This window comes from Scleropages formosus, chromosome 5 (assembly GCF_900964775.1).
Source record: "Scleropages formosus chromosome 5, fSclFor1.1, whole genome shotgun sequence".
Classification (NCBI taxonomy): domain Eukaryota; kingdom Metazoa; phylum Chordata; class Actinopteri; order Osteoglossiformes; family Osteoglossidae; genus Scleropages; species Scleropages formosus.
Window position 1 is genome coordinate 22,558,121 of NC_041810.1, and position 26,244 is coordinate 22,584,364.

Sequence of the window (26,244 nt, forward strand, 5' to 3'; positions counted from 1 at the left end):
CACACTAACATTGTTCAGTGCTCTGCGTCACTCTTGTGAGAAGAGTGTACTATAAAAAATAAACTCAGTTAAATTTGAACATACAGTTAAATTTGAACATACCTTCTTTGAGGGACCAAAAAATGTCATCATAGAATTCAAGGGAGTTAAAAAAAAAAAAAAAAAAAAAAAACACACAAAAAATACTGTGGGGCACATTAGACTAGCCTGGGAGGGGCACAGTTAATCTGCTCCTCTCTCTTATAGCAGTGGGTTAACCTACTTAATGAGAAAGAACAATAATAATACTCTACGCACCTGAATGAGTGTCTTACTGTATGAGTACATGAGTATGGGGTACAATGCTCTAAACACATTATCACTCTTTCTCAGCCTTCATGAAAAAAATACTTTCAAAGATCTCCCCCCAAGGTCTAATTTTTAACATGTATTGTCCACTTTGCAGAAAAAATCCCCACTGCGATGGGGACATGTACAGTGGCACACACAAACACACTGAAAACACATATCACAGAGTACTTACTCACTGTCTCTCCTAGTAACTCTCAACTGTGCTAGTGCAATTCCTTGGAAGTGACTAGTATCTCTAGGGAGAGGCTGCGCACTCACCTGCAGGCAATCTTTAGAAGGGATGGAACTGGGGAAAGTTATTAACCCTGTCTGGCAGAGGAACTGGATTGCTCTATTAACTGGGAGTACAACGAAACTCCGTTTTCAATTACCACCCACAAGGTGAGCAAGATGGAGAAGAAAAAACCCAGCAGTCACATTACATGCAGGACGGTGAGATCGAAATTAGTCGATTTCAAACTCACGTCTGTTACCTTCTGGCCCCAGTTCCCAGCAGGTCTGAGTACTTCTCCAGTCCCCATCCACTGCAAGGGCTATTCATTGCCTTAATATTGAAATAACCCTGGCTGCTTCCCCAAGAAGCAAAGTGGCTGCTGGTGGATTCCAGGTAGCTGCACCTCACTGCCAAGAGGCTTATCAAAAACGAATGGAGGACTAGCGGGATTAGCAGGTAGAATGACAAAGGGTATTTCTCCCCTGTTCTCCCACACAATGGGAATTGAGGTCCTAGTGTGGATGGGTGGATTGGTGGATGGGCGGATTGGTGGATGGGCAGCGGTGCACACGCAAAGGGGCCCTCAGAGATGAGCTCATTTATGCTGCTAGAGGACAGAAAGGTTATTTGAATGGTAAAGCACACGCAGATAGCAGCAGCCGGCCCGTGATAACACCAGTTAAACTGCATGCTAAACAGTACCTGCTCAAATCCCCAGTTAATTTAATCTTTGAAGAGCGATTCAGTGGTTCCTGATTCCTTGCAAAGAGGGGCCTGTCTAAGGGGACACTCCAGATCATTCTAAAATGACAAAACCAGGTGAAAGGCCAGTTTCATTTACAGTCAAGACAAATGACCTAATCTGGGGGTGCAATCCGGGTATACACAGAGCTGTCTGAACTAAAAGTTGTAGGAATCTCCTCTGTACAAAAGCCTCAAATAGTATAAGCTGTTCTGGATAAAAGTGTCACATAAGAAATATCCATACATATATCCATCTGTTAAGAGGCAGGGTACACCTTAGTTGGGATCCCAGTCCATTAAAGGGAAATCACACAAGCAACAGGCAATTTAGAGTTACCAATTTACCTGAAACACATGTCTTTGGACTGTACAAGGACAGAAACGCAAGAACATGCCAGCTCTCCATAAACTTAGCTGGAATTGAAGTCAACTCTGAACCTGCAGCCCAGTAGCTGTGCGACACCAAGGTGAACCCTTCTCAGCTTACACTGTGAGCGAAGAGACAATTTGATGATGATGATGATGATAACAGTAATAGTAATAATTGAAAGAAAATAATTTACTACAATATAAGGGCTTTGACCAATGTCCTGAAACCTCCAAATTTTCACAAGAGTTTAGAAATTGTGTAATTTAGTTATTATGCTCCAGGGGTAACAGTCAGTGCAAAAGTTAACCCAACCTGTCTGATTAAATTCAAAGAACACCTCAGCTACCTGGACACTCACACCTTAAACATTTGACATCTTAACTTCTCTCATCATGTGAGCACTTCTGTAGTGATCTTGTGATCAGCATGAACACAATCACTGATCTGGACATGGATTCGCTATCTCCCTGAGACCTGATACTGCCCTATATACTGTTAGCCATAATTTCAGCAAGGCCACAGGGCTCAACAGTTATGGGTTCATACCCATTCATCAGCCAGCTCTTTTATTTATTAATTTTTTTTTACAAGTCTCTACAGGGAAACAGATGCATGAAATCAACCCAAATGCATTGGGTTAGAACACCTGCAGATGACAACTCTCATATGGTTGGAGCCATTGACAGGCTGTCACTAATATTAGTTATGCAGCACCAAGCAACAACTGATTTGTTAAAGAGAAAGAAAAATCCAAATGGCACGGCACAATAGCAACACTCCATTTTAAGTATTGGTACCGTATCCCTATGCGCACAACATATAATTGCTTTCTGGAAGCGGCTGGGTGTTGGTAGAGGTGAAATAAATTAGCAGTGAAAACAAAAACTTGTTCCACACTGATCACTTACCATCAAGGCTGCCTGACATAATTGTGAAGAGTTTTTCCACATTCTTAAAGCAGTACAGATTTATTTCAACATCCAGAAAGAAGCATTCCCAACTTTATATCTAACTTTCTAATTACCACTACATTTGACTTAAAAAAAAAAAAAAAAAAAAAAAAAAAAAATCAATGAGCAACATTCCCCAGAATTTTATTGTATTCAGTAAGGTAGAGTCAAACTGCAAGTAAAATGGGCAAAATAGAAGGATGTTGCAAATGGATCCTCTTTCCACAGGAAGTATTAAAAAAATCTAAAGAAAAAAAAATTTAAAAGTTATATCCATAAGACAGATTAAAATTTTTTTTAAATTGTGAGCTCAAGACATGAATGCTGAGACAGGAAATGGACACTAATGGCTGTCAAGCAGCACACTAACATCAGAAGCAATCATCCCTTCATTATAACAGACAGAGAAGGCAAGAAACGATGGCCCTGGACAGTGATACTGCTCTGTTTTTACAGCCCATCTGAGCATGTTGAAGGTGATACCCTTCCCCTCCCTTGTCCATTTCGTCCAGCCAATGAAAGGGCTGCTCTGAAGGAGACAAAACAGCAGTTGCCAAGGAAGGCTCAAAAAATAAATGTGTGCTGTCTGAGCGTGTGATAAACACTTCATCTGAATCGCATCAAACCTCTCAGGAACCAGCCAATTCAAAGTCCATCACGATGACTCCACTGGACCTGACAGCCTAGCTATTAATTACTGTCAGAATCATAATTATGATTGCATCAGAATCCTGGAAGAGAGAGGTTCCACAATCAGACATCAACTTCAGTGGCTCTTCACACATCAAACATCATCATATTTTGTTGTAGTGATGAAACATCCATGAATCAAGTACATAATACGACAAGCAATGAAGCTATCTTTCAGGACGATAATAAAACCCATCATCTGAGCATCTTGCCAAGTAACAGCAATAAAAAGTGTGAATGGCATTCTTTTCGAAAGATAATTTAGGTTATGGTCTTAAAAACAGTCTCGGCAAAGGGCATGCAACTATTGACAAAGTGTGGTAAAGTTACTCAGCAGTATGTGTAAACACAAAATACTTTTTTGTAGTGCACTCTAAAGATGATTAACAAAAAACAAAAAGATTGTTTTGACATTATTAATATAAAATTCTGTAGCAGCTCTATTACATACAGGGAGGGTATGGAGGAGGATGCGAAAGCCAGTGTGGCAGAGCTCCGTTGCAATAAATGTGGCAATGGATTGTGTGATCTTGTTTGCCCTCTCAGAGTTCTGAGGTAAAGCTGATACCATCGCTTGTTGTATTGTTGGCTGATTAGCTGTGTTTTGCGAGGTTGGTGCAAACGTTAGCTCTGGGTGAACACGGGGAACACTGGGTGACTCCTCATAATTATTTGTAGTGCTGTCAAAGTATTTAATCTTGGCTCGACATATCTTGCACGCTGCATAATTTTATGAAGCTCGTTTTTCTTCTCTTCATAAAAACTGAAATGTGCCCGAATACCTGCTTTCAAGCAGCTAGGTGCATTTTTAAGCACCGGCTGCTGCTCTCCCTCCGCCATGTCTCCCATCATGTACGATACATCAGACACACGTGTTACTTCCGAAGGACATAAGCAAATTTTTTATTAATATTTAATAAATATTTATATATTTACAATAAAAACTGTAAGGTGTGTATATATATATATATATATATATAAATATATAAATATACATATACACACACACACACACATTTTCAGAACCGCTTGTCCCATACGGGGTCACGGGGAACCGGAGCCTACCCGGTAACACAGGGCGTAAGGCCGGAGGGGGAGGGGACATACCCAGGACGGGACGCCAGTCCATCGCAAGGCACCCCAAGCGGGACTCGAACCCCAGACCCACCGGAAAGCAGGACTGTGGTCCAACCCACTGCGCCACTGCACCCCCTAAATATACATATAAATTATATTAAATTACATTTTGTAAAAATCGACTGTTTTTCTGCATAGATGCAGAATCTTTCACGTCAGCATTGTGATGCTTTGTAAAAATGATTATATTCCACGGCTCTACTATACTACTACATACAGTGATTTATATATATATATATATATATATATATATATATATATATATAATACATACACACACACACACACAGTACATACATATACACACACACATATATATATATAAAATATACACGTTACTTTTATCTTCCTGGAAATTGATAGGCCACTGCACTGTCATCATTAAAGATGACTCATGTTAAAAGCTCTTGTGGTTGCAATTGACAGATTTGTCTGGGTTGTGTCTGACTGCTTTGCTTAGGATACAAGTAGAAATATGATTTGTACTGATCTTCAACCCATGCAATGCCAACAATATGGAAACCTCAAACAAGGGGAAAAAAAAAAAAAACACAGACCCCTTGGGATGAGAGTATGAGATAAAATATGTAGGTTCAATCTGAAGCTAAGAACACTCCACTGTAAAAAGAGGAAAGCACCCTTCTTAAACATATAATATACAATACCGAGACACAAAGTGTTTTTGAAATAATAAATCAAAATGCTGCTGAATAATTTGTTTATGAAAATTTATGGATCATTAGAGATAAACTGATATATGAAAGCTGTCATGACCAGATAAAGTTGTACTCAACTTTAAATGCTCATTTATTCCATATGGAAGCAGCAACAGCACAATGCACTGCTGCATATAAAAAGTGAAGCCATGGATTAAAAAAAACAACTGATAGTTGTTTTCAAACATCTTGTGGTTAAATCGAAACATTTAGAAGAGGATCATTAAACTTGACTAAAACGAAAATGATCACGCAAAGCTTCATTACTGCTTTTGCTGGAGAGCAACATTATGCCTAATTGCAGAGTGGTTACATTAGTTCTCAGATTATTTTTAATCCTGTCAATTACAAATTCATTACAGCATTTATCTACGAAGAGTGGTTGTTTAGGGAAACTTCTAATGGGGAATCTACTTGTACAAACAGCAAGCTTTCAGTTTTACTGCTGGTGTGCTCCTAATGATCATTATTTGGTTTCCGGTTATTATGAGTAATTTGGTTTCTGGTGATTTTATCTAAATTACTGTAGATGAAATATAAGACCTTATGTAGTACAATTAAGTTTGAATTATTGTTTCACATATATAGTACATCTGAGTCTGAGTTTCTGTAGGTTGCACATGAAATGCACATAGTACACGTCACGTCTGAGTCACAAGCACACCCTGGTTCTGACCAGGGCTCTCTACACAAACACGGCTAACAACTGGAACTACAAGACAGCAATTAGTACAATACATTCTGGATGTTATACTGACATGTTCGAATAGTAATGTACAAAAAAATCTCCAATTACTATCCTTTCAAAAACTGATATCAGATGGTTAAAGATATGAAGGAGCCTGCAAAACACGTGCACAGTAATAGAGGACCTCTAGAACTCGATAGCAATTGTGTGACTAATTACATTCGTCTCTTTTTGCTCCATCTAAGAGTATATACTGAAAGGCTGGAAGGGCAATTACAACTAAAGTCCTTAATAATGTACACCTAAATACAGTTTGGTAATTTGTTTGTACAAATTACACTATTAAGTAGTCTGAATTGCTTGGATAATGCATGCTAATAGTAAACCTCAGAAGTACATAGAAAATATAAGCTCCATTATGCTTGCTTAGCTCGTTTTCAGTTCAGCCTAATTCCACTCAGTCTTGTCATAAGCACTGACTGTAGGGAGTGAAAGAAGGCACTCTACCTATAATGTATCAAATGAAGAAATACAAAGAACTGAAACTCCAGCAAAGGAGAGAATGAGCTCATTGCTCAGAAGTGAGAGCACTCTGACAAGAAAAAAAAAGCAGTTTTCAGCATGAAATGTAACTTGGACCACGTTTTTAGCTGTAGCTTTACTAAGTGGCCTGTTAAAGTCACCTTGGACTGAGCCTTATCAATGGCTGGAAGAGGAAGGAATTTGCACATGCAACGTGTCACACCAGCACCTGGTCCGCTGCACAAGAAAAGCGCCTCTAAAACCGAGAAGGAATACCGGCAGGAGGGCGAGACAAGGCACGGTCCTGGGTTGCAGGTCGTCGGCACGATTGATTGCCGGCCGCATGAAGCCCAGCTGGCCTTGATCAGGACTAATTATCCTACTGGGAAGGAAAGGGGGCCCCGCTGGGTGTAATGGGGAGACTGAGGAAGTAAGAGCTGAATTCACTGCCTGGCGTTAGCCTGTTACTGCTGAGGTTTTGGAAGCATTAGTTTCTTGTGTTTATTTTATGTATGTTCCTTTTGGAGGCTTCTGTGTTGACTTATTTTTCAGGTTTTCATTGGGCCCTGTACCTAACATGGTTGGGTCTTTGGTGTGTTTTATGAAACCTCAAGTTTGCCATCTTTCTTTCTGTTGCAGTGCTATTGCAGGGATCTTTGTTCCAGGTTCAGATTCTCAAAGGGTCCTGCAGCTATGTTTGGCGTTCCTTTGTTTTGTGTAATAATAATAATAATAATAAAAAAAAAAAAAAAAAAAAGTGTCTTAGAGAGCTTGGTATCACTGCAGTCGACAGTCTACATTCTGCCCAAGTGGCCATCTCCAACTATTAGGTTCAGGGGGGAAGGGGGTGGGAAACACACACACCAACCTACAAATCTGCCTCAGAAGAAAGGAAAACACCACCCACTCTGACCCAAATGTGTCAGATTGAACTTCTCATTTTATTGCTGTAAATGAGTTACGCTGCAGTTCTGTTTATACCACACCACAGGCAACACACAAGTAAGTAATTCAATGGCTATAGCCTATTTTCTGTTCAATTTATCCCCAATTTGTAGTGTAGTATGAAGCAGTTATTTCATGATGGTATATTTTGCTTTAATCGCACCACTATGAAACACAATCAGCTCCACCTCCCTCCCTAGCATTACCATAGTGGCACTGCAGAAGATAACTTGATGAACATAAACTTGCTGTGACACTTTTGTGGTATTTGTCTGTTGTGAAACTGTAGCCCATGTCATGTTACCCTTTGACATCAATGTGTTTATATCTATAAAGAGATGAATCATATTTCAGTGTAATAATACACTGACAAATCTCACAGGGCCAGCAAATTGAAAATCACTGTTTAAGAAATGACTTCATTATTCATTTTAGATAATGGGAATAACAAAGTGACAGGAAAATATGATTAATTCAAACAGAAACATGGTGCTTTGCTACAAGGGCAATCAGACAAGCTATTATTTTGGGAACAAAGAATCATATTTCTCAAACTGATAATCATCTTGCCAACCTAAAACAAGACAGTTACTACACACTGGTAGGTGAATACAGCTCATACACATACCGTATAAATACAGCCAAAACATTGAAATAATTTTCTATATCCATCTCTGTTTCAGTTATCATTTTTAATGTTTTTTGATGGTTCTGAGTTGACAGAAACCACATTACCACCAGTGAATACACAAATGGATGCATTTAAACATTCAAAAACAAAAAACCTGCAATGGATTGCTGACTATTCAGTAATTAGTGTTTAAATAAAAATAAAAAAAAAGAACTGAAGTACAGACACAGAATTTCTATACGAAAAGGTCCTACTGATTTAATTTTTCATCATCAATTAACACCCTCAGGAGATAAAAAGAGAAGAATGGACACATGACAATAACAAAAACTGAAAAGAACACAAAAAGAAAAATCTGGTAATTTCCTCCATAATCAATAGCTGTTCCAGCCATGGTCATGGTCTTCAAAGCTTAACCAATAGGGGCACTGAGAAGCCCTCTCTCAATCGGTTTTTCATCATGCAGTTCTATGAATCTATGTTCAAACATCAGTCAGATGTTCCTCTCAGTAAGTGCATGCTGTGCGGTTACATCTGGCAAGTTATTCTTTCTTTGTGAAATAATGACTCAGCGTAGTTTTTAAAAGCAAAGTCAAAAAGTCCGGGAACACACAATGACACTCAAGGGGCTGAAGTTTTGAATTTGATCGATTTGCATTTTTGAATATGCCTTACTATCCAATCGGTGACAAATACCAGCAGTTTCAGGAAATGACTCCAAACAATAAACCATTCTATTCCTAGGTGTGTGAGGCCCATTTTAAGCAATATAGTAGTTTTAAAGTGCTGTTTTCTGGAAAAGTATGTGTTGTAATTAAAAAGCAATCATAAATTCCTTGCCTTAGATACGACATATTTAATCCTTATTAATGTATAAAACTGCTTAATATTAATGTGCTAAGAGGACAGTAATATCCACACCCTCTTCTTGTGCACCAAAGCCTCCTGGGTATGAGTTAAATTCCTTCTATTAGCTTCTAAATGTGTGATTGATCATGTCCATTAAAACCATGCTGAGTACCAACCTAGTTAAGCATGCTTCATTGCTTGTGGCCAGCAAAGCAGGTGAGCCATTAGGCATGTGGCTCAAAGTGTTTTTCTCCTGTTTTCTTGCTTATCATCAAATCACCAAATAATACAACCACAAACACTTCTCTCGTGCCATGCGTGGGCTCACTACTGTAGTGCATTTAAAACAAGAGGGGGGAAAAAAAACAAGGACATCAACAACCAAGCAAGGCCAAATAGTTGATACATTTGGGTTCCTAGGCAACAACAAATAGAATGTGTAAATCTGTTGCCTGAACAGTGGCCACTGTAGAGAATGTGTACAGTTGGATTTCACCGTCTTTGCTCAACTTTCCTCTACGTGCTTTGGTATTGGTAATCTGATGCACAGAGGTGCAGCACAGGCAGTAAAGTAATTTTTTTTTTTTTTTTAAATTCTACACCACTGCTGATGACAATCAAATTCAAGTAGCCCACTACACTACTAAGGAATCAAGTGAATTTTAAATAAAGAATGTCATGAGTAGTCAAGGCAACTGATCATTCAGGATGCTGATTGAAGATGACATATTGTCATGACCACTTTCTGTAACAGCTCTGTTTTTGCACAGGGCCACAGCAATTCTGAACTGCTGAAATACATTTTATGGTCAAGATGCCACTTAGTTTCAACAGAGTAACTTCATTTGATATGATGGGCCTGATTACCAAGGAACCAAACACTTCATACGACACTGGTGACTATATGGCTCAGGGAAAGGAAGCAGCTTTTCTCTGAAATACTCAATATGTTTACCTCTGCCCCTTTAATGTGTCATAAATACACTGGAGACATGCCTGGCTGACATTTTTGGACCATGAACAGGATGCTTTGGCTAGGCTCCAGTTAAGGAATTCTCTGTCAAAAAAAGAAAAGAAAAAAAAAAAAAAAAGGTCACTTAAGGTTTAGTTCCACTAACCATTTTCACTGACCATTTAAATTTTTACATCATGCTCAGATTTCATATTTTTTTAAAGCAAGACCATAATAAGTCCGCAAACATGGATACTGCACAACTACACTGTCATACAATTACCTGTTATCAGAATTTTGGTTCTGCTCTGATAACTGCAGTTTTTGTTATCATGTGATCATACAGACTTGATATAAAAAAAGACTAACTCAAACAATGCCCATTTAAAGATAAAATCAGTTATAAGAAGAATTTCTTCTCTAGTCTATTTTCATGCGACTGTATCCAGGATGCTACTTTTATAGAAATATATAAAAAAAGATTTACAAGATGGATCTTTTCCCTGTCTTACTGATATCAAATGGGAGCCTGATTGGAGCTCTCCACAAAGATACTTGAGGCAAGATCTACTGGCAATTCAAATGGCTTCAGTCAATTTTCCTGTAAATAAAAACTATATTTTTTACTAACATTAACTCAGACTATCTGTTTTCTAGAGGCCAAATCTGAATAGAAGACAGGGCACTCCTTAGGTCACAAAACTGCTGCAAACAGTAATATGGGTGAGAAAAAAAAATGCACTTCAACCGCAGTTTTCTTCCCATATCAGCATACCATCCAATTAATTCCTTGATTTTCTGTGTGTAATACTCACAGAAACACACACACAGACAGGAAACTAACCTTAGACTGTTGCTCAGAGTAAGCATCACTTCTGCTGTGCCCAGGGTCCATTTTAGAAGCCCTTGCATGCACATCAACTCATACATCCTTTAACCAGTTACTGTGATGTCTTCCCCATGGATCTCCTCATGAGATCTTTCTGCAGTCTGCTCTGTCCATGCCAGCCTGACCTTCCAGTCACCTTGTTAGCCCAGTAGCAGGGAACTTCATGCTGCCAACCACAGGATAAAGCACTCAGCAGCTGACAGGTGATGATGAGGAACATAAAGTAAAGCTGAAAGAGGGTCCTTGCCTTAAGCACCAAACTAGCCTGAAAGTGAAGGCCACAAACAGGAATGAAACATGAGCACAGAAGAGAGCTATAAGAGTGCTCCCTGACCACAGTGGAAGCATGGATTTAACCTTTTGATCTATCAAAAGAAGAAAGCAATTATTTTCCCCAACACAGAAATTGACTGGGAACATTGTGGTTAGTACTCAATCTCCTATTTCATTCACAGCAAAATGGTCCACAGACACGATTTTTTCCCCTCACATTTCAGAAGGTTGAACAGTTGTTAAACAAGGAAGCTGGTCAGGCTGAAACAAACACAGAGAATTAAAAAAATATATATTTTTCCACTGTCAGATGAATGTATACAGCTGAAAAAAAAAGAAAAAAAAAAATTTACATGTAAATTTTTATCTGGAACAAAAGATACTTGTGTAAAACTTCCCACTTGCTCAAATCATCAGCATGTCCATGGAGATGTGAGCACATCCATCGTGGTCAGATTTGATATTTTAGCCATATTAAATAACAGCTGTCTGTGAACTGGAAAAAAAAAAAGTGATACATCGATAAATGTATCAATGTGCCAATGTTTGGCGCTATAGCAGCAATCACATGTGGTTACCTTGACTATATCACTTCTTTTAACATGAGGCCTCAGTCAATGCACATGGCCTTCAGTGGACCATCAATAACCCTGATCTCTATCAGCTTTAGGGCAAGAACCTTTTTCTTCACTGAATTACAAAAGGGAACTCACTGACCCACATTACTAGATCCATATTAATCCTGCGTGCAGAAAAACAAAACATTTGGCCCTCATTCACAGAGTGCCAGCTCCACGAATAGGGTGAACAGGCAATTAGCATTGAATGCACTGTGTACTTTTTGATTCCTATTAACACCCCAGAAAATAATCCCTGTCTGTCTACTAAATCCTGTAATTATGCATACGGACACTAATTTGCCACATGGGAGAAAACAGTGCCTGGACCATCTCTCTCACTCATCCAGTCTCTTTCGCGCTTACTTTCTTGCTCTCATTAGAACATTAGTGCCATCAAATCAACTATATAGTCAAAACACCTCCAAATGCAGAATATGCAGTCTATTAAAAAAAAAAAAAACACATTATAATAAATAATAAAAAGGTTATAATAAATAATAAAATACCCAATAAAAGGGTCTGAAAACTAACCTTTTCCAGACTCACGTCACCCATGATCTCTCAAGCTCCTGTGTGATGTAAATGTTCATGCACCATAACTTTATGATAATGCCCAGATAAGCCTTTACACAGCCACTACTCCTGTATTGCATGTAAATGTTTGTGTAACTTTAAAAAATAAAGAAAATTTTGTAGGAAGGTGATCAGGATCCGTCTATCATGAGTTTTATGCACTTACTCGTGCAATGAATATCGGTGCATAAAGTGGAAAGAAAAACTAGGTTTACTTAAGAATCACATGTCTGCAACTATGTCTCTCTCTCTCTCCTAATGTAATGCTTTGTAATCACTTTGGAGAAAAGAGTCTGCTAAATGAATAAATGTAAATACTGCTTCTGGGATATTTGGTAACCACAGGTCAGTTGATATGTTGTTTTAAGACATCTCTACATTTAGACCACAGTTTGGACAAAAATAGGCTGCTTACGTCTACTGACTCTCCACAAACCCATTTCGGTTTCACTCCATTTTTGGTTGCACCTGTATTTAATTTTTCTTTCAAACAAGTTTTTTCTCAAGACACATAGCTTTGACTTCTAAATGGTTCCAGGTCCACGCACAGGGGCTGCACCAGCCATGGACCACAGATCAGTACTGGGTTTCTTATAATCAAATGGTGTCAAATTCTAATTGTCAAGATGATACTTGACAATTGATGAAACGCAAAGATATCCTCCCACTGTCTTTCAAGCCAGGCCTGTGCAAACTTGTACCAGGTAATGAAAGGTGCATCCCTTGTTGTTGTTCCCCATGTGTTAAAGGGCTATTGTAATTCCAAATATCTGCTAGAAAATGGGAGTGACCGTGTTTTCACAGCTGTAGGAGGAATGAGATTATCACACAGGGACCACAGTTGTCAAGGAAACCAAGGATCTAAGAGTGCAAAGACATTCTTTCCTCTGCTCAAAAACATTTCAAATTAAATTACAGTGACAAGACAGTAACACTATATTGGAAAATGTAGCCTACTGACATATCGCAATGCTACATTACAATTTAAATGCAACAATTAACATTTATTTCACTAGCATTATTAGTTGAAATCTTCCTTAAACCACAAAACAAAAAAAATGTACTTAATGACCATATAACTCTTCTATTAGAAAGCAGCAAGCAAGCAGGCAGTAAAAGTAGTTCACAAAATGGAATGAAGCAGCGATGTGTCACATCTCTGCTCTAATCACACCACTGACAGGGCCACACCCAGAACACAGCCTTTTAAAGTAACTTTATTGTTATTACTACTATCTGTTAGATAGCTGACCTTTGTGCAAGGTAACTTACAATGTCAGGTATACTGTACTATGCCACTTAGAATAGTTACCACTTTACACAAAATTTTTACCTTATCATTCCAGGATAAATACCATGAAGAGTACAACAGTAGAACCAGGGATGGACAAGAGATTGCAAGACAAGAGCTCTAACTGCTATGTAACCTGTAGCACCAGGTATTACTTAACTACTGTGTGGATTGTTATAGAACTATGAACATGTATGTTTACATTTATTCATTTAGATGATGCTTTTCTCCAAAGAAACTTACAATGTTAAGGTTACAATTATTTACCCATTTATACAGATGGGTAATCTTACTGGAGCACTTCAGGGTAAGTACCTTGCTCAAGGGCACTAAAGCCAGAGGTGAGGCTCAAACCTGCAACCTTTGGGTCCAAAGGCAGTTGTTCTAACCACTATGCTACGAGCCATGCTTAAACACGAGTGAAATGCAAAGCAGCTGTTCACAGCATATCTTCAAAGTTAATTAATGGAAACGTATTGGGTAATTATTTTGAGCAATGCAAGGGACTCCTGATTCATTCCAGCATCACCCATCCAGTCACTGTGCTGGGATAAAACTCCCCTTTCAATGACACACTCTTCATTTCACCTCCACGCATCTGCAGGGGCGCATACAGTCATCCAGTCACATGAACAAGGCCTTTGCACATATTCACAGGCCCACTTCACAAGCATCTTGAGTTAAAGTGTTCAAAGGCACGCTCATGTAGCTAGTTTCATTTCTTTAAGAATTCTGTCAAAATAGGTAAACAAAATTCTACGGGCTACCCATAAAATAGTGTGACCTACACGAATGCTACACTGTGTAATAGGGCTTTGTTATAACTTATTTTTTAAACCTCATCCTGGGTGTGTCCCCGCCCCCTCCAGCCTTGTGCCCTGTGTTAGGCTCCAGTTCACCACGACCCCGCTCAGAACAAGCGGATTCGGACTGTGCGCGTGCGCATTTTTTAAACTAATTTCACACATTATGTTAAAATAATACTAATACAGAATAATGAAACATGGTACCATATTATATTTTGGTGCCGAGCTATTATTTTCACTTTAATTTCAAAAGCTTTCTTCTGATTTTCTTTCAATCAAAACACTCAATTTTTCACATGCTAGCCATGAAGGGAACCACAAACTAAAAGTTTTGCAAAAAACATACTCGCTGCTAGACACCAAGACAAAAATTACAGCGCCATGCTCAACCAATGCATGATCAACCAATACTATAGTACAGCAGATACTGCGGTCGCCATTACAAAATACAACGGAACTTGCAAATAAGGTTATTGAGACGGCCGTCATGAGTCTGGGTGGTTATAAGTTCCATATGCCATAACGCAGGAACTCAAAGTATAAAGGATTACCTTCACAACTGATCAAATAGTAGGACCCTTCAACTGCACCACAATGGGGTGGAGAGCCTTTCCACAGTATATCGGTGAACTTCTGGCAAAAGAAGTGGATGTGAAAGTTGCACTCCTGAACAGAGGCACATTCAAAGGGATGAATAGTGGATCAGTAAATGTCATAAGTGATAAAGCTGGGACAAGAGGCAGGAAGAGGACCACCTGCACACGATAGGACTGAGTACTGCATAGGGAAGACAAAATGTCACTCAAGATGTTTATCAGGATAAAACAGACAACAAAACATCCCATAAAGACACAATAAGGGCTTATCCCATTTGAGCTTGTACCTTCTGCTAGGGTCTGGACCATGGCTCCCTCCCCTGCTGCTTTTTTCAATCCTGTTTGGTTGTTGGACCTTTGTGGCACTGCGATTTAACAACACAATATTTCTATCATATCCTAAAAGACATTCTAACAAAACAAAATTTACAGGCAATTCCTGGCACTTTGGAAAACATACCAAACATCAATGTCAAATATCATTTCTTACAGTCTTGGTTTTTCACTGCATGCATCCATACCTTGCAGGGGCAGATTTCAGAGCAATAAGTGAACTGTATATCTTGGACATACCAAGGATGGCCCAGGCCTGTCAGTTAAAATGACAGCCCTGATGCTGCAGCGAGGGGATGAGCTCCCGTCACTGTACATACATGACGCGAGTGCGACACCATGAGCCGTGTCCCATGACAGCTCGCTACTGCCCACATGGGGAGCAGAAGGAAGAGGGTTAGAATCAATCGATGTTGCTGAGATGAGAAGGGCAGCCCACGGCATGACACTGCCTCTGGGTGCTGTCAATCTTATCCTGATGAGTTGGAACTGACAAGAAGGGGGACAGGAGGCCGTAACGGGCCAAAGAGGGGACAGGCAGGACCCAGAAGTGTCACTTATCTCAGCTGACAGGAAGTGTAGCCCAGGTCAGCAATCTGAAACTGCTACCTCATTGGCTGGAAGCACAAATGCAGTGGACTGGACAGCATGGTATCCATTTGAATCATGTTATAGTGTGTACACAGCAGGGCTGAATCCCACCTTCTGCTGGATCCCCTACAATGTTGAACAGTTCACAAAAGAGATTTCTGATAGTTTCTCAACACATAAACCTGTCTGGATGTAGGGAAAAGGGTGAAAGATGACTCACCAGACCATATTACTCCTTTCCATTGCTCAGGGGTACAGGTTTTTTCATCTTTTGTGTTGGCCTCGGAAATAAGAACTTTCCAAACTGCAGCACTACAACAATTTCCAGCTGCGTGAAGCACACTATGCATAGTTTTTGTTTATGGGTTACGGAGGTACTCGGTCAATTCTGTTGTAATTTTTGAGGCTGTACTTTTGTGGCATTCAGCAACTATTCTATGAAAGATGCACCTGCAACTATTTTCCCTCTTCGGAATTCTGTTCGTTGCTGCATGTCGCTTTTCAAAACATTTCACATTTACATTACACTTATTCATTTAGCAGACGCTTTTCTCCAAAGCAACTTCCAACAAAATTTATGTAGTGTTATGAGCCTACACACCTTATTCACCAAGGTGACTTACACTGCTAGATACACTACTTACACTGGGTCACTCATCCATACATCAGTGGAACACACTCTCTCTGTCACTCACACACTATAGGTGAACCTAATATGGATCACCTTTGCATTTGTTTGTAATTGTGACTTAGTTACTTCAGTTCAACTCCTTTTTCATGTGGTATGAAATTTTCTTCCACTGCCTACAGCTTAACATTATAACCTGCTTTGAAGAAAATCATCAGCAGAGCAAATTAATGTACATTTCTTCTAAATATTCATTGTGGCACTGACTATTTCATACTTACAATCCACTATGTTTCCAAAGGCAACCCACCAGAACTTGTTTAAGTTGCCGTATAGTCCAATATCCCCCTTTGCCCATCAACCTACCCCACACACACACCATCTGAAACCGCTTGTCCCATGCAGGGTCGCGGGGAGCCGGAGCCTAACCCGGCAGCACAGGGTGTAAGGCTGGAGGGTGAGGGGACACACCCAGGACGGGACGCCAGTCTGTCGCAAGGCACCCCAAGCGGGACGCAAACCCCAGACCTACCGGAGAGCAGGTTCCAGCCAAACCACTGTTCCCCCACATCAACCTACCAGTTCATGCCAATTTTTTTTTTTTTTTTTTACTCCAGCAGTTTGTTATATTAGGTGCTTATTTTTATGGACAGGTCATTACTACAAAACATAACATGCTGCTTTGTTTGACTAGTGACTTGTCCAACCCATTTTGCCTCTCTGTGTTATCTTTAAGCAAAGAGCCCTGGTGGCAGTGGCAGCTCTGAGTAGGAAGGTTTCCTCTGTCTTAGAGCCGTGGAGTAGAACCAGGGGTCAGTGGATGCTGCCCCGCTGCATAAGTACATTTCAGTCAGATTCAATTTTTTCCAGGGATAACGCTCCCAAAACTAGAGCCTCTTTGAAGCTGGTGAAGGGCTTTGGGAGAGAAATAAGGGCTGCATTGGCTGAAATCAGACTCCAAATACCTGGAATCGCCAAGGCAATTCCAAGATCTCCTGAGAAGAAGTGATTCATGAGAATTAAGTACTGCATCATTTGTCATGCGGAATATTCATTCGTACAAAATCAACCGTGAGTATTCAAATTGTCCTTGTGAGTTCAAATTGAACTCCACCCAGAGATGGTTTTACTCTTAGGAGCAAGTCTGACTCAATAATATCAAGATTGCATACAGAATACAAAAAAAAAGTGTTTGTAAGGACCAGACAGTCCATTTGAGACTATTTGTATGACACACCAGATTCCACTACTCATTTTCTCTCATTAAGCATCTTTAATAACAGAATGCTTTGACAGCTTTGCAAATAAAAAACATCCCACTTGTCAACAGATGCATTAATAAACAATACGCGCAACATGTGCACGATTCCGGCAATATACTGAGCAGAATCTGCCTCTGTAAGTAAGGCCAGATAATGCTTAGACAAATGTTCTAATTAAGAAAAACCTCCTGTTTACTGCATTAGCTGTATAGTTTGCTATTCATTTCTGAATCTCCTCAAAAAATGTGATTGCAATTTGCAAGTTGCTTTATAATTTAACTTTGAATGTTGCCTGTCAAAAAAGGCTTTAAAAAGTATAACAGCACAAGAACGACACTAAGACAACATAGTCAATCTCCAGTATGTTTCCCCACTTGTCAACATAAAGGGAGCAGCTTACAAAATTTACGACCTTTCAGAGCTTATAAATACAGATTTGTGACATGATTGTTGCTGGTTAAAGTTGTAAAAGGGGTCCTGCTCCATTTCCCTTGAGCAATGTATTGAACTGCTACAGTAAAACATCCATATGTATTATAAAGGGTAAAAACATGAGTTGTTTTATATAGAAGCACTGAAACAACATAATAACAATAACAATGGCAAAAATCTGAGTACTGGAGTGGCTCCCAAGAGAACAGTCAAGTGAGGCTTTGTGACGAAGCCCTGCCCTGTCACTGGCTGGCCCAAAGGTTTGTCATCAGTGAGTCAGATGGTGTCACAATGGAGTCACCATCCATGGGCTTGTTTCCTGTTTACATCTTTTTAAAACACAAATTCTCTTAGCTAATGAAGTTCTATTCTTTATAGAAGATGACCTAAATGTTCAGAATCGCCTTAATTTCTGTGAATAATAAATACCGGGAGAAAAATATTACACCTGATATGAGGGGCATAGTCCTCATATGGAAAGTAATGGAGTATTCATCACAGTTGGACACCTATTTCACAGCAGTGCCCAAGAGGCAACCACTCCCTCCCTTATCTAAAATCAGCGCATGGGCTTTGCATGCTGGGTAGAGTTCACTGCGAGTGGTATGTGACCTCTCTGAAGCCCAGGTACCTGGAACCACACTGTTGTGTGTTTAACACAGCACTGTGACACTAGATGCTATCCAAGGTATACTACGCAAGCAAGAAAACTGCAGGCACTAGGAGTGTCAGCAATACTGCTAGTTATGGGCTGCTCCTTGAAGTCTACAGCACAACCGGAAGTACTGCTCCTTGTCAAACAGTTGCTTAAATGTCCAAATGAGGCCTGGAATTGCAAATGGAAGAGGAATATAATCAGGTCGGATAAGAATAACAAAGTGAGCAGCCCTCCCTTTCCTCTAGGCCTGGATAGCTTTGATTTACACGCCACTACACAAAAACGACAGCTGCAGTTTACTGAGACGGAAAAAAATCCTGCCTGTGCTCCTCTCAGAGCATCCGCTCCAATTTTCCAAGCTGTCCCTGGCTCTCTGTGAAATCAGTCCCCGCCTTCTTCAACAGCCCACACCTTGTGGTAAAGCCAGCCCCACTTTTTTGAGCTGCCCTTCTACCTGTACAATCACCAAGACATTGGTTTCCACCGATACAGCTGATGGGGTGGTGTACTGCCACTCCCTAAGTCTAAAGAACTCAATGGATTGAGTATTCTTTCTGACAGAGTTTGGCACAGCATAACGAGAAGAAAGAAAACAGAAGGAAAAAAAAGTTTGGGATTTATAAATTCAATTTCCTGCTTCCCTGGGTACCATGCTCATGATTCCACATGAAAAGGCTCAGAGGGCCATTATCAAGGTAGGTATTAACATGCCACATGGGTTTCATTGCATTCAGACCAAATGGGGCATGATCTGGAGTTACAAAAACAACCTCATCAGAGTGGGAGGGGGTGGGGTAAAGTCATCATGGACATTTCACAGTTTCAACTTAAGCATGCTTTCTGATGCCCTGGAACGTGAGGAAACCCACGCAGGAACACATCCTTGACACAGCTAACAAATTCCTCCTCAATTACCCTCTTCTCCGCACGTTAATTGCCTTGTTCAGCTGTGCCATGATTCTGCCATTACGTGACGTCTTAACCGGGGGGTTTGCTGCCTCTGTGCTGCGACAACTCAGCCTGGAATATGCCATTAACGTGCGTTATTCCCCTGCAATCTGACTGATGTGATGAGCAGCATCTTGCCAAGGGTTCTATAGCGCTGCTTGCTGTGGCTCTTTCTCTTGCTGTCCATGACAAATAAACAGCCACAAAAAGGGCCTCAAGTTCTGCTAATTCATATCTTTTGTGTGGTTGTGTGCTTGACAGTTTGTATTTAATTACATTTAAATTTTCAGTGGACATACACAGGTACTGTTGAAAAAATTTAACCTCACTCACACTGGTTTTATAAAAAGCTTATCATTGCATCCTTCATAGATACATCCAAAGGGGTGGGGGGTAAAAATATAACTTAAGCTCAATTAGTCATTCATCATAAACTTAAGTGAAAGTAGAGAATGCAAAGTACATTTCCACCTCCATCTCTAAAAGAGATAGAAGCTATTTTTTCTTTAAAAATGACTGAATACCCCATTAAACATGGTCTAGGACGTTTATGACAATTCCAAGTAGTACTGAAGCTGTTCTGAAGGCAAAGGGTAGCCCTACTCCATATTAGGTAGTTGGTATTAAATTGTTAAAAGTTTGTTATTTTGTCCACAAACTGTATATATCCCTTTATCAAATTTACATCCTGTTTAAGAACATCAACTGGCCAAAAAGTTAGAAAATACTATGTATTGCAAGTATGTATTGTTAAATGTTACATTTAAATGCAAATATTCTTTGCAGTGACCCAAGCAGGCAAAATCAAAGCCTATTGGCATGATGCCCCATGCTTGATGCCCCAGCATCATCACAGGCTAAATCAAAGGCAGATTCTCCCACACAAGGCATAATTAACCTTCTTCATTTTGAACTATAAGATGGCTTTTGGAAATAAAACCACAGAACCTAGAATGCTTTCAGCTTCCTTATCAGACAGGAAGATAAGAGTAATACACTGAGTCTGAGGTGGTGGAAATGGCTGCCCCTTGGACAAAGCAAGTCTGATGTAATCTGTCCACATATAATGTCTGTGAGCTTGTTTACTGCCAAGGAGCTCCTCAGCAGTGTGTCAGCTGCTGAACAGAGGCAACAGAGGCTGACGCATGCTGTCCATTGGGTGTTTCATTGCACAAGGCAGGTAAGCAGAACCCAGAAGCACAAAACCCACGGTCAAGCCTCCCTGTTCCCCTCAGGCAAGCCTCACTCATTTTCAGGCCTTTCTAAAAAACAGCCCGCTGAGCTCACTTGCTGCTGTCCAGCAAAGGTGGTGCTGAAGATGACCTCTATGACCCAGCTGGCTGCTGTCTGCACCAGGGGAGCTGAAAGCACCACATTCAAACAAGCCGCCACTCAAGAGAGGGACTGCAGATGTGACAGTGACCATTCTAGTGCCAGTATCCTTGAAGCATCTAAGGTCCAGGGGCAAGCAGCCAAAGGAGTGTGTAGATGAAGATTTCAAAAGCACGGCAGACAGAAATTGCACCGAGAGACCTAAAAGGCTTTGGGGACTGGCATGTTGGTGACTTCCCAGAACAACAGCCCTGCAAAGGACTGGTCACTGTTGCCTAAAACAGGGAGAGGTATAAGAGGAACAGAGTGAGTAAGATGCTCTTTAAAGCTGCAGAAGATAAAAGTATGCTCGGCTAATGCACTGATAGAAATAAAGGGATGAAGCTCAGCGTAAAGAGATTACAAAGGGTAATCTGAGCCTCCTCCGACCCTCTTGTGCAGACTTCAAGGTGCAGCGGTTGCATCCCTGAAGATGCCTCTTTAGTTCCACAACTCCAAGACAAAGTCTGCTTGCTGAAAAGCAATCCTTTCAATTCAGTTTCTAACCCTGCAGTGGCTTCTATGGCAGCAATATAATTTGGTCACAGACAGATTCAGCTTACTTAGCATGCCTTACATAAGAAATAAGAAATAAAGAGAGCAGGTTACAGTAATATATCTGTACATTGCAGGTTTAACAAAACTAGATTCAAAACTGAACCCATGGGGTGCAATGGAAGAAGCAATTTCCTTTGTGACGATCATGTCCCATGTAGCCAGTACAAACACCAAGATCCCTGGTAAAGAGCAGCCAAAGTGCCCTTTGATTGGATTACTCTGTAAATCATGGGTAAACAACTGTACTGGTTAGCATCTCCTCCAGGCCACATTTGATCACTGGGAGGACAGGGACAATGATCACTACAGGGGAGTCATCTATACAGTTTATACAAAGGGGATCAGATTACATTTACATTTATTCATGTAGCTGTCACTTTTCTCCAAAGCAACACTGATTTATCCATTTATACAGCTGGGTAATGTCTACTGGAACAATTCAGGCTAGATGCCCTCGTGCAAGGAGATGATACTAACTGCTAAGCAACCATCTCCCCCCCCCCCCCCCCCCCGCATATTTCTCCTCTAATGACAGCTATGGTGGGATGTTCACATCTGGGGTCCACAGTCTCCATCCTACACTCACTGCCACACCCTGGGAGGGATCTCCTGAACTGGCAATGAACCAACAATGAGGGGGTCTCTCCTGCAGGAGAAGTCCACTGGTAAGCACTTTCTGACACTGCAGGCAGATTGACACACACACACTCACTCACTCACTCACTCACTCACTCACTCACTCACTCACTCCTTTTTTGGAAGAAGATGGATATCGCGCATTTGTGCACCGGTATATTAACATTTATTCATTTAGCTGGTGCTGTTCTCCAAAGCCACTTAAAATTATTTATCCATTCATATAGCTGGATAATTTTTACTGGAGCATTTTAGGGTAAGTTCCATGCTCAGGGGGACTACAGTAGGTGGGATTAAAATCTGCCACCTTCAGAGCCAAAGGTGGCAGCTTTAACCACTGTAATACTAGTTGTCTCCTTCCTTTCCCAAGCCACTGTAAGCGCATTTCTTTGACAGTGGAAAAAATAAAACGCCATGCAAGAGCAAACACAGAATTAAACATCATTCCTGAATTAAGAAGGTTAGTACCGTTTCATATTCTCCAAGATAAAGTGAATGGTAAGACGCAAGCTGTTTGTGTTTTTGATTCTGCGAGTTCACTGTCACCCTGCTGGGGCAAGCAGGACACACAGTGTCCTGTGACATATGCCATCAGAGATGCATGCTAGACAATTGCTGGCGAATACTAGCTCTGCCCATTACACTAAGCGCGCGCACGCACGCACGCACGCACACACACACACCACATAAACTTATACAAATACACACGCATTCTCCCTCATACAAAAAAAACCCCGCACACACTGACTATATATTGATGTACTCACACACAAGCACACATACTCCAAGAGGCACAGACACACACAACCACCCACGCACAGCCTTTCAGCAGTTCCTGGAAAAGAAAGCAGCCCATGGCTATCTAGTGGCCTCTGGCATTTCTATCCCTACCTGAAGATATACAGTGGTGTCCAACTCTGCCTCCCTAAAGGATGTCTGGAAGGGAGGTTCCAAAGGTGTGGAGGGATATCTTCCTTCTTGTGTGATGCTTTGTTCGCTTCCTGCTCCACGAGGTCCCACAGTATTCACTCTGTGTCCTGGTCACGCGCAACTGAGGCGCGCTGCCACTCCTCCCACTCCGAGCACTTGCTCCTCTCCCTCCCCTGCTCTCTCTCCATCACATGCACATGAAAATATTTCACTCACTCTCTCTCACACACACACACACACACACACACACACACACACACACACACTCTCTCTCGCTTCTCCCTTCTTTCTCTCTCTGCCTCCCTCCCCCATCTTCATTGCTCACATGCAAACATAGGCAGTTTAACTTACATGCTTGCTTTCACTCATGCTCTGCCTGTTCCTCACAATCCCTTACTGCCCCTCAAGCACATGCTTATAAACTCATGCTTTCTTCCTACTACCTTGTTATTTCTTTTTCATCATTGACATTCAACCCGATGCTTTAAGGGTTTACCAAAGCTCTGGCAAATTAAAGTCAAAAAGAAACGTGTGCATCCTAATCCCATCTTGCTCTTGATCTCAGTTGTTTTTTGTGTTGATGTTTGGTACTTGTGTGTCTGTTATGCAGCTCACTTCTGTGGCTAAGGACACACATTCCCAGAGCACCAGTCTGCTAATGCTGCCTGTTGAGGTGCTCTTTCGCTGCCTGACAGTGAGAGCACATGGACGTTTGAGGTCAACGCTTGGTGCATGCATGGGCGACATTGATCGTGCGCACTGTACAGCTTTTATTGCATCTTGAAAAGCTCTTTCGTTCATGTTTATTATCTCAGCACAATGTGGGTTCAGCATGAATGTGCTGGGTTCCTGTCATATTAAGGACCTTTGCTGTTAAAATTCCTTAGGCAAAATGTTCATTAAGTCTCTAAAATTGTTATTGGGTGCAATGCTTTGGGCTCATTTTATATACAGCTGACATTCCTTATAATGAAAGTTTTTTGGCATTTTACAATTTCGCATGTAATTTTACATGCTGTGTCATAATTCAATGTTTGTATATGTAGTCAAAAATGACATTTGTATACTGCATGTGGGATTTGTTAAGCCCTTTCAGAGTATACTGTGATCTGTCATTCTTGCCCAGCCTACTCCATCCAACCATTAGATCTGCTATAGTAACCTGGCTCCTGGCCACACAGCATGTCTCCCCAAACCACCCCACCAAACCCTTAACCACATGCTGACAAAACACAGAGGACAAGCACAAGGCACATTCAAAGATGCTGACACTATAAACACTATAAACACTATAAACACTCCTTTTGTATGTCACATCTTTGCACAAGTCAAAGCCTGAACCTCCTAGTACAGCAAAACTGCACGTTGTTCACACGCATGTGGTATGTGCTTCCAAGAAAGAAAGAAGCCAAAAAATCTCAACTGATTCTCTGAGCTGATTACAGAAGGTGATGTCTATTTACTGCTTGCTTCACCAGGAAGAGGAGTGTATTTTCTTTAATCTGCTCATCTGCACAATGACAGACTACAAGAGAACCTCGAGCACCATTTGTATCTCATGAAACCAAACCGCAAAGGGTATCTCTGATGAGCAACAATGACAGGGGGATGGCAGGAGCAGCATCATAAAAACAGATGTACACGTCAGGGGTATATATTGCAAGGATGTCATAAAAAAACAGCACTCTAGTTACTATACTCTTTCAGAGTAATGGAACGGCCATTTTAAATTATATAACACCAATTTTACTCCATATCATCATAGCTATGTGGGTATTTCTGTCAGTGAAATGTTAAACGATGAAATGACAAGGCACAAGAGGAGGAAACATTTCAGGAATGCTGTGGTGGGAGTAAGAGACTGCTTGTAAGAACAATCACATGCTGACTTGTTCATAATAAAAAAAATAGAACGAAAAGTTTGGTATGTAAGTTTTTAAAAAAGAGACCTGTAGACTGTGCCAACTTTGCAGCAGGCCCTGAGAACAAGTCAATTTACAAGTCCCCACTACCTGCAGGCAAACGCCCACATTGTGGCCTGGTGTATCAGTGTACATGGTGGCACTTCTCGGACCAGGTTTGGAGGAATGAGACAGATGTTATTTGCTTGAACAGTACAGTTGCACATGGATGGATGACTACGTGTGGGAAGAGCAGAGTGGCACAGTGGCGAGTTGGCTGACCAGGGTAAAGCAGACAAGTGACAAATGGTAAAATGATGGAAAGTACAAACGAGAGTTGGTGGTTCAAATGTGTCTGGACTCCTGCAATAAATGTGGGCTCCCTTGAGTCCTAGTAATCCTAGAGGCACATGTCATCACACTCAACCCCAACGTGATGAGGCCACTGAGCCTCTGGGGCACCAGTGTATATATGGGACAGTATATTTATCAACCATACAGAATCTCATTCACATTAAAAAGTTAAACAGACTTAATTCACAATATTACACAAAAAAAGTTTTCAATTACCCACGGTGGCTTAATTACCATCTCCTTGTATTCTCAAGCATTGAGACGCGGCTGGCATTCAAGAGAGAAGCTCTGTCTTTGCTGCCGACGGAGAGCGGATATTAGGAGCCGATAGGCTTTTTCACGCCACCCAGGTGTTCCTTTCACTACATGCCCTGCCTCTCTCCATATGCTCTCTCTTCCACGTCCTCATTCTCCCCATCCCCCGTTTGCCTTTTCTGTTTCCTCCCCCTCCATTTGCTCTCTTTCCCAACATCCTCCTTCTCCCTGTGTCATGGGTGCCAGGGTGGGAAGCCAGATGCGGTTCGCCATATTCTGCAAACGGGGCAAGTCAATCTTGCACTTGAGAAATGTGTTGGTACAGTGCACCTGGCATTCCGTATATTTCAGAATAATTTAATGGTGCGATTGAACCCTTATAAAATCACTAAATAGCAGTGCTTCTAGTCTTCCTTGAGATTCAAAGCCTGATAAAATTCCCCCAGTTAGAGCACAGAATTAGCACTTGGAGAATTCATTTGATCCTTGTGGGTTCAGCTCAGCCCCCCTCATTGTAACTGCTCATTTTACCCAATATATGGTGCAATTACCTGTAATATTTTTATTTTTTTATACTGAT

General features: G+C 40.9%; 1 protein-coding gene across 10 annotated transcripts in view; it reads right to left on the minus strand.

The window, feature by feature from the left end:
- Positions 1 to 26,244, minus strand: part of LOC108942299 (synaptotagmin-1-like) — a 127,742-nt gene that overhangs the window by 37,151 nt on the left and 64,347 nt on the right. For 2 of the 10 annotated variants that reach the window (XM_018765528.2, XM_018765527.2), the window contains exon 1: positions 15,095 to 15,172. The exons of 7 other annotated variants lie outside the window; for them this stretch is intronic. In XM_018765528.2, coding sequence (XP_018621044.1) covers positions 15,095 to 15,116 — 22 coding nt within the window. In that variant the 5' untranslated portion in view covers positions 15,117 to 15,172. Of the gene's footprint in view, positions 1 to 15,094; positions 15,173 to 23,115; positions 23,328 to 26,244 lie in introns of those variants that run through there. One more of the 10 variants, XM_018765536.2, reaches the window with a different exon arrangement.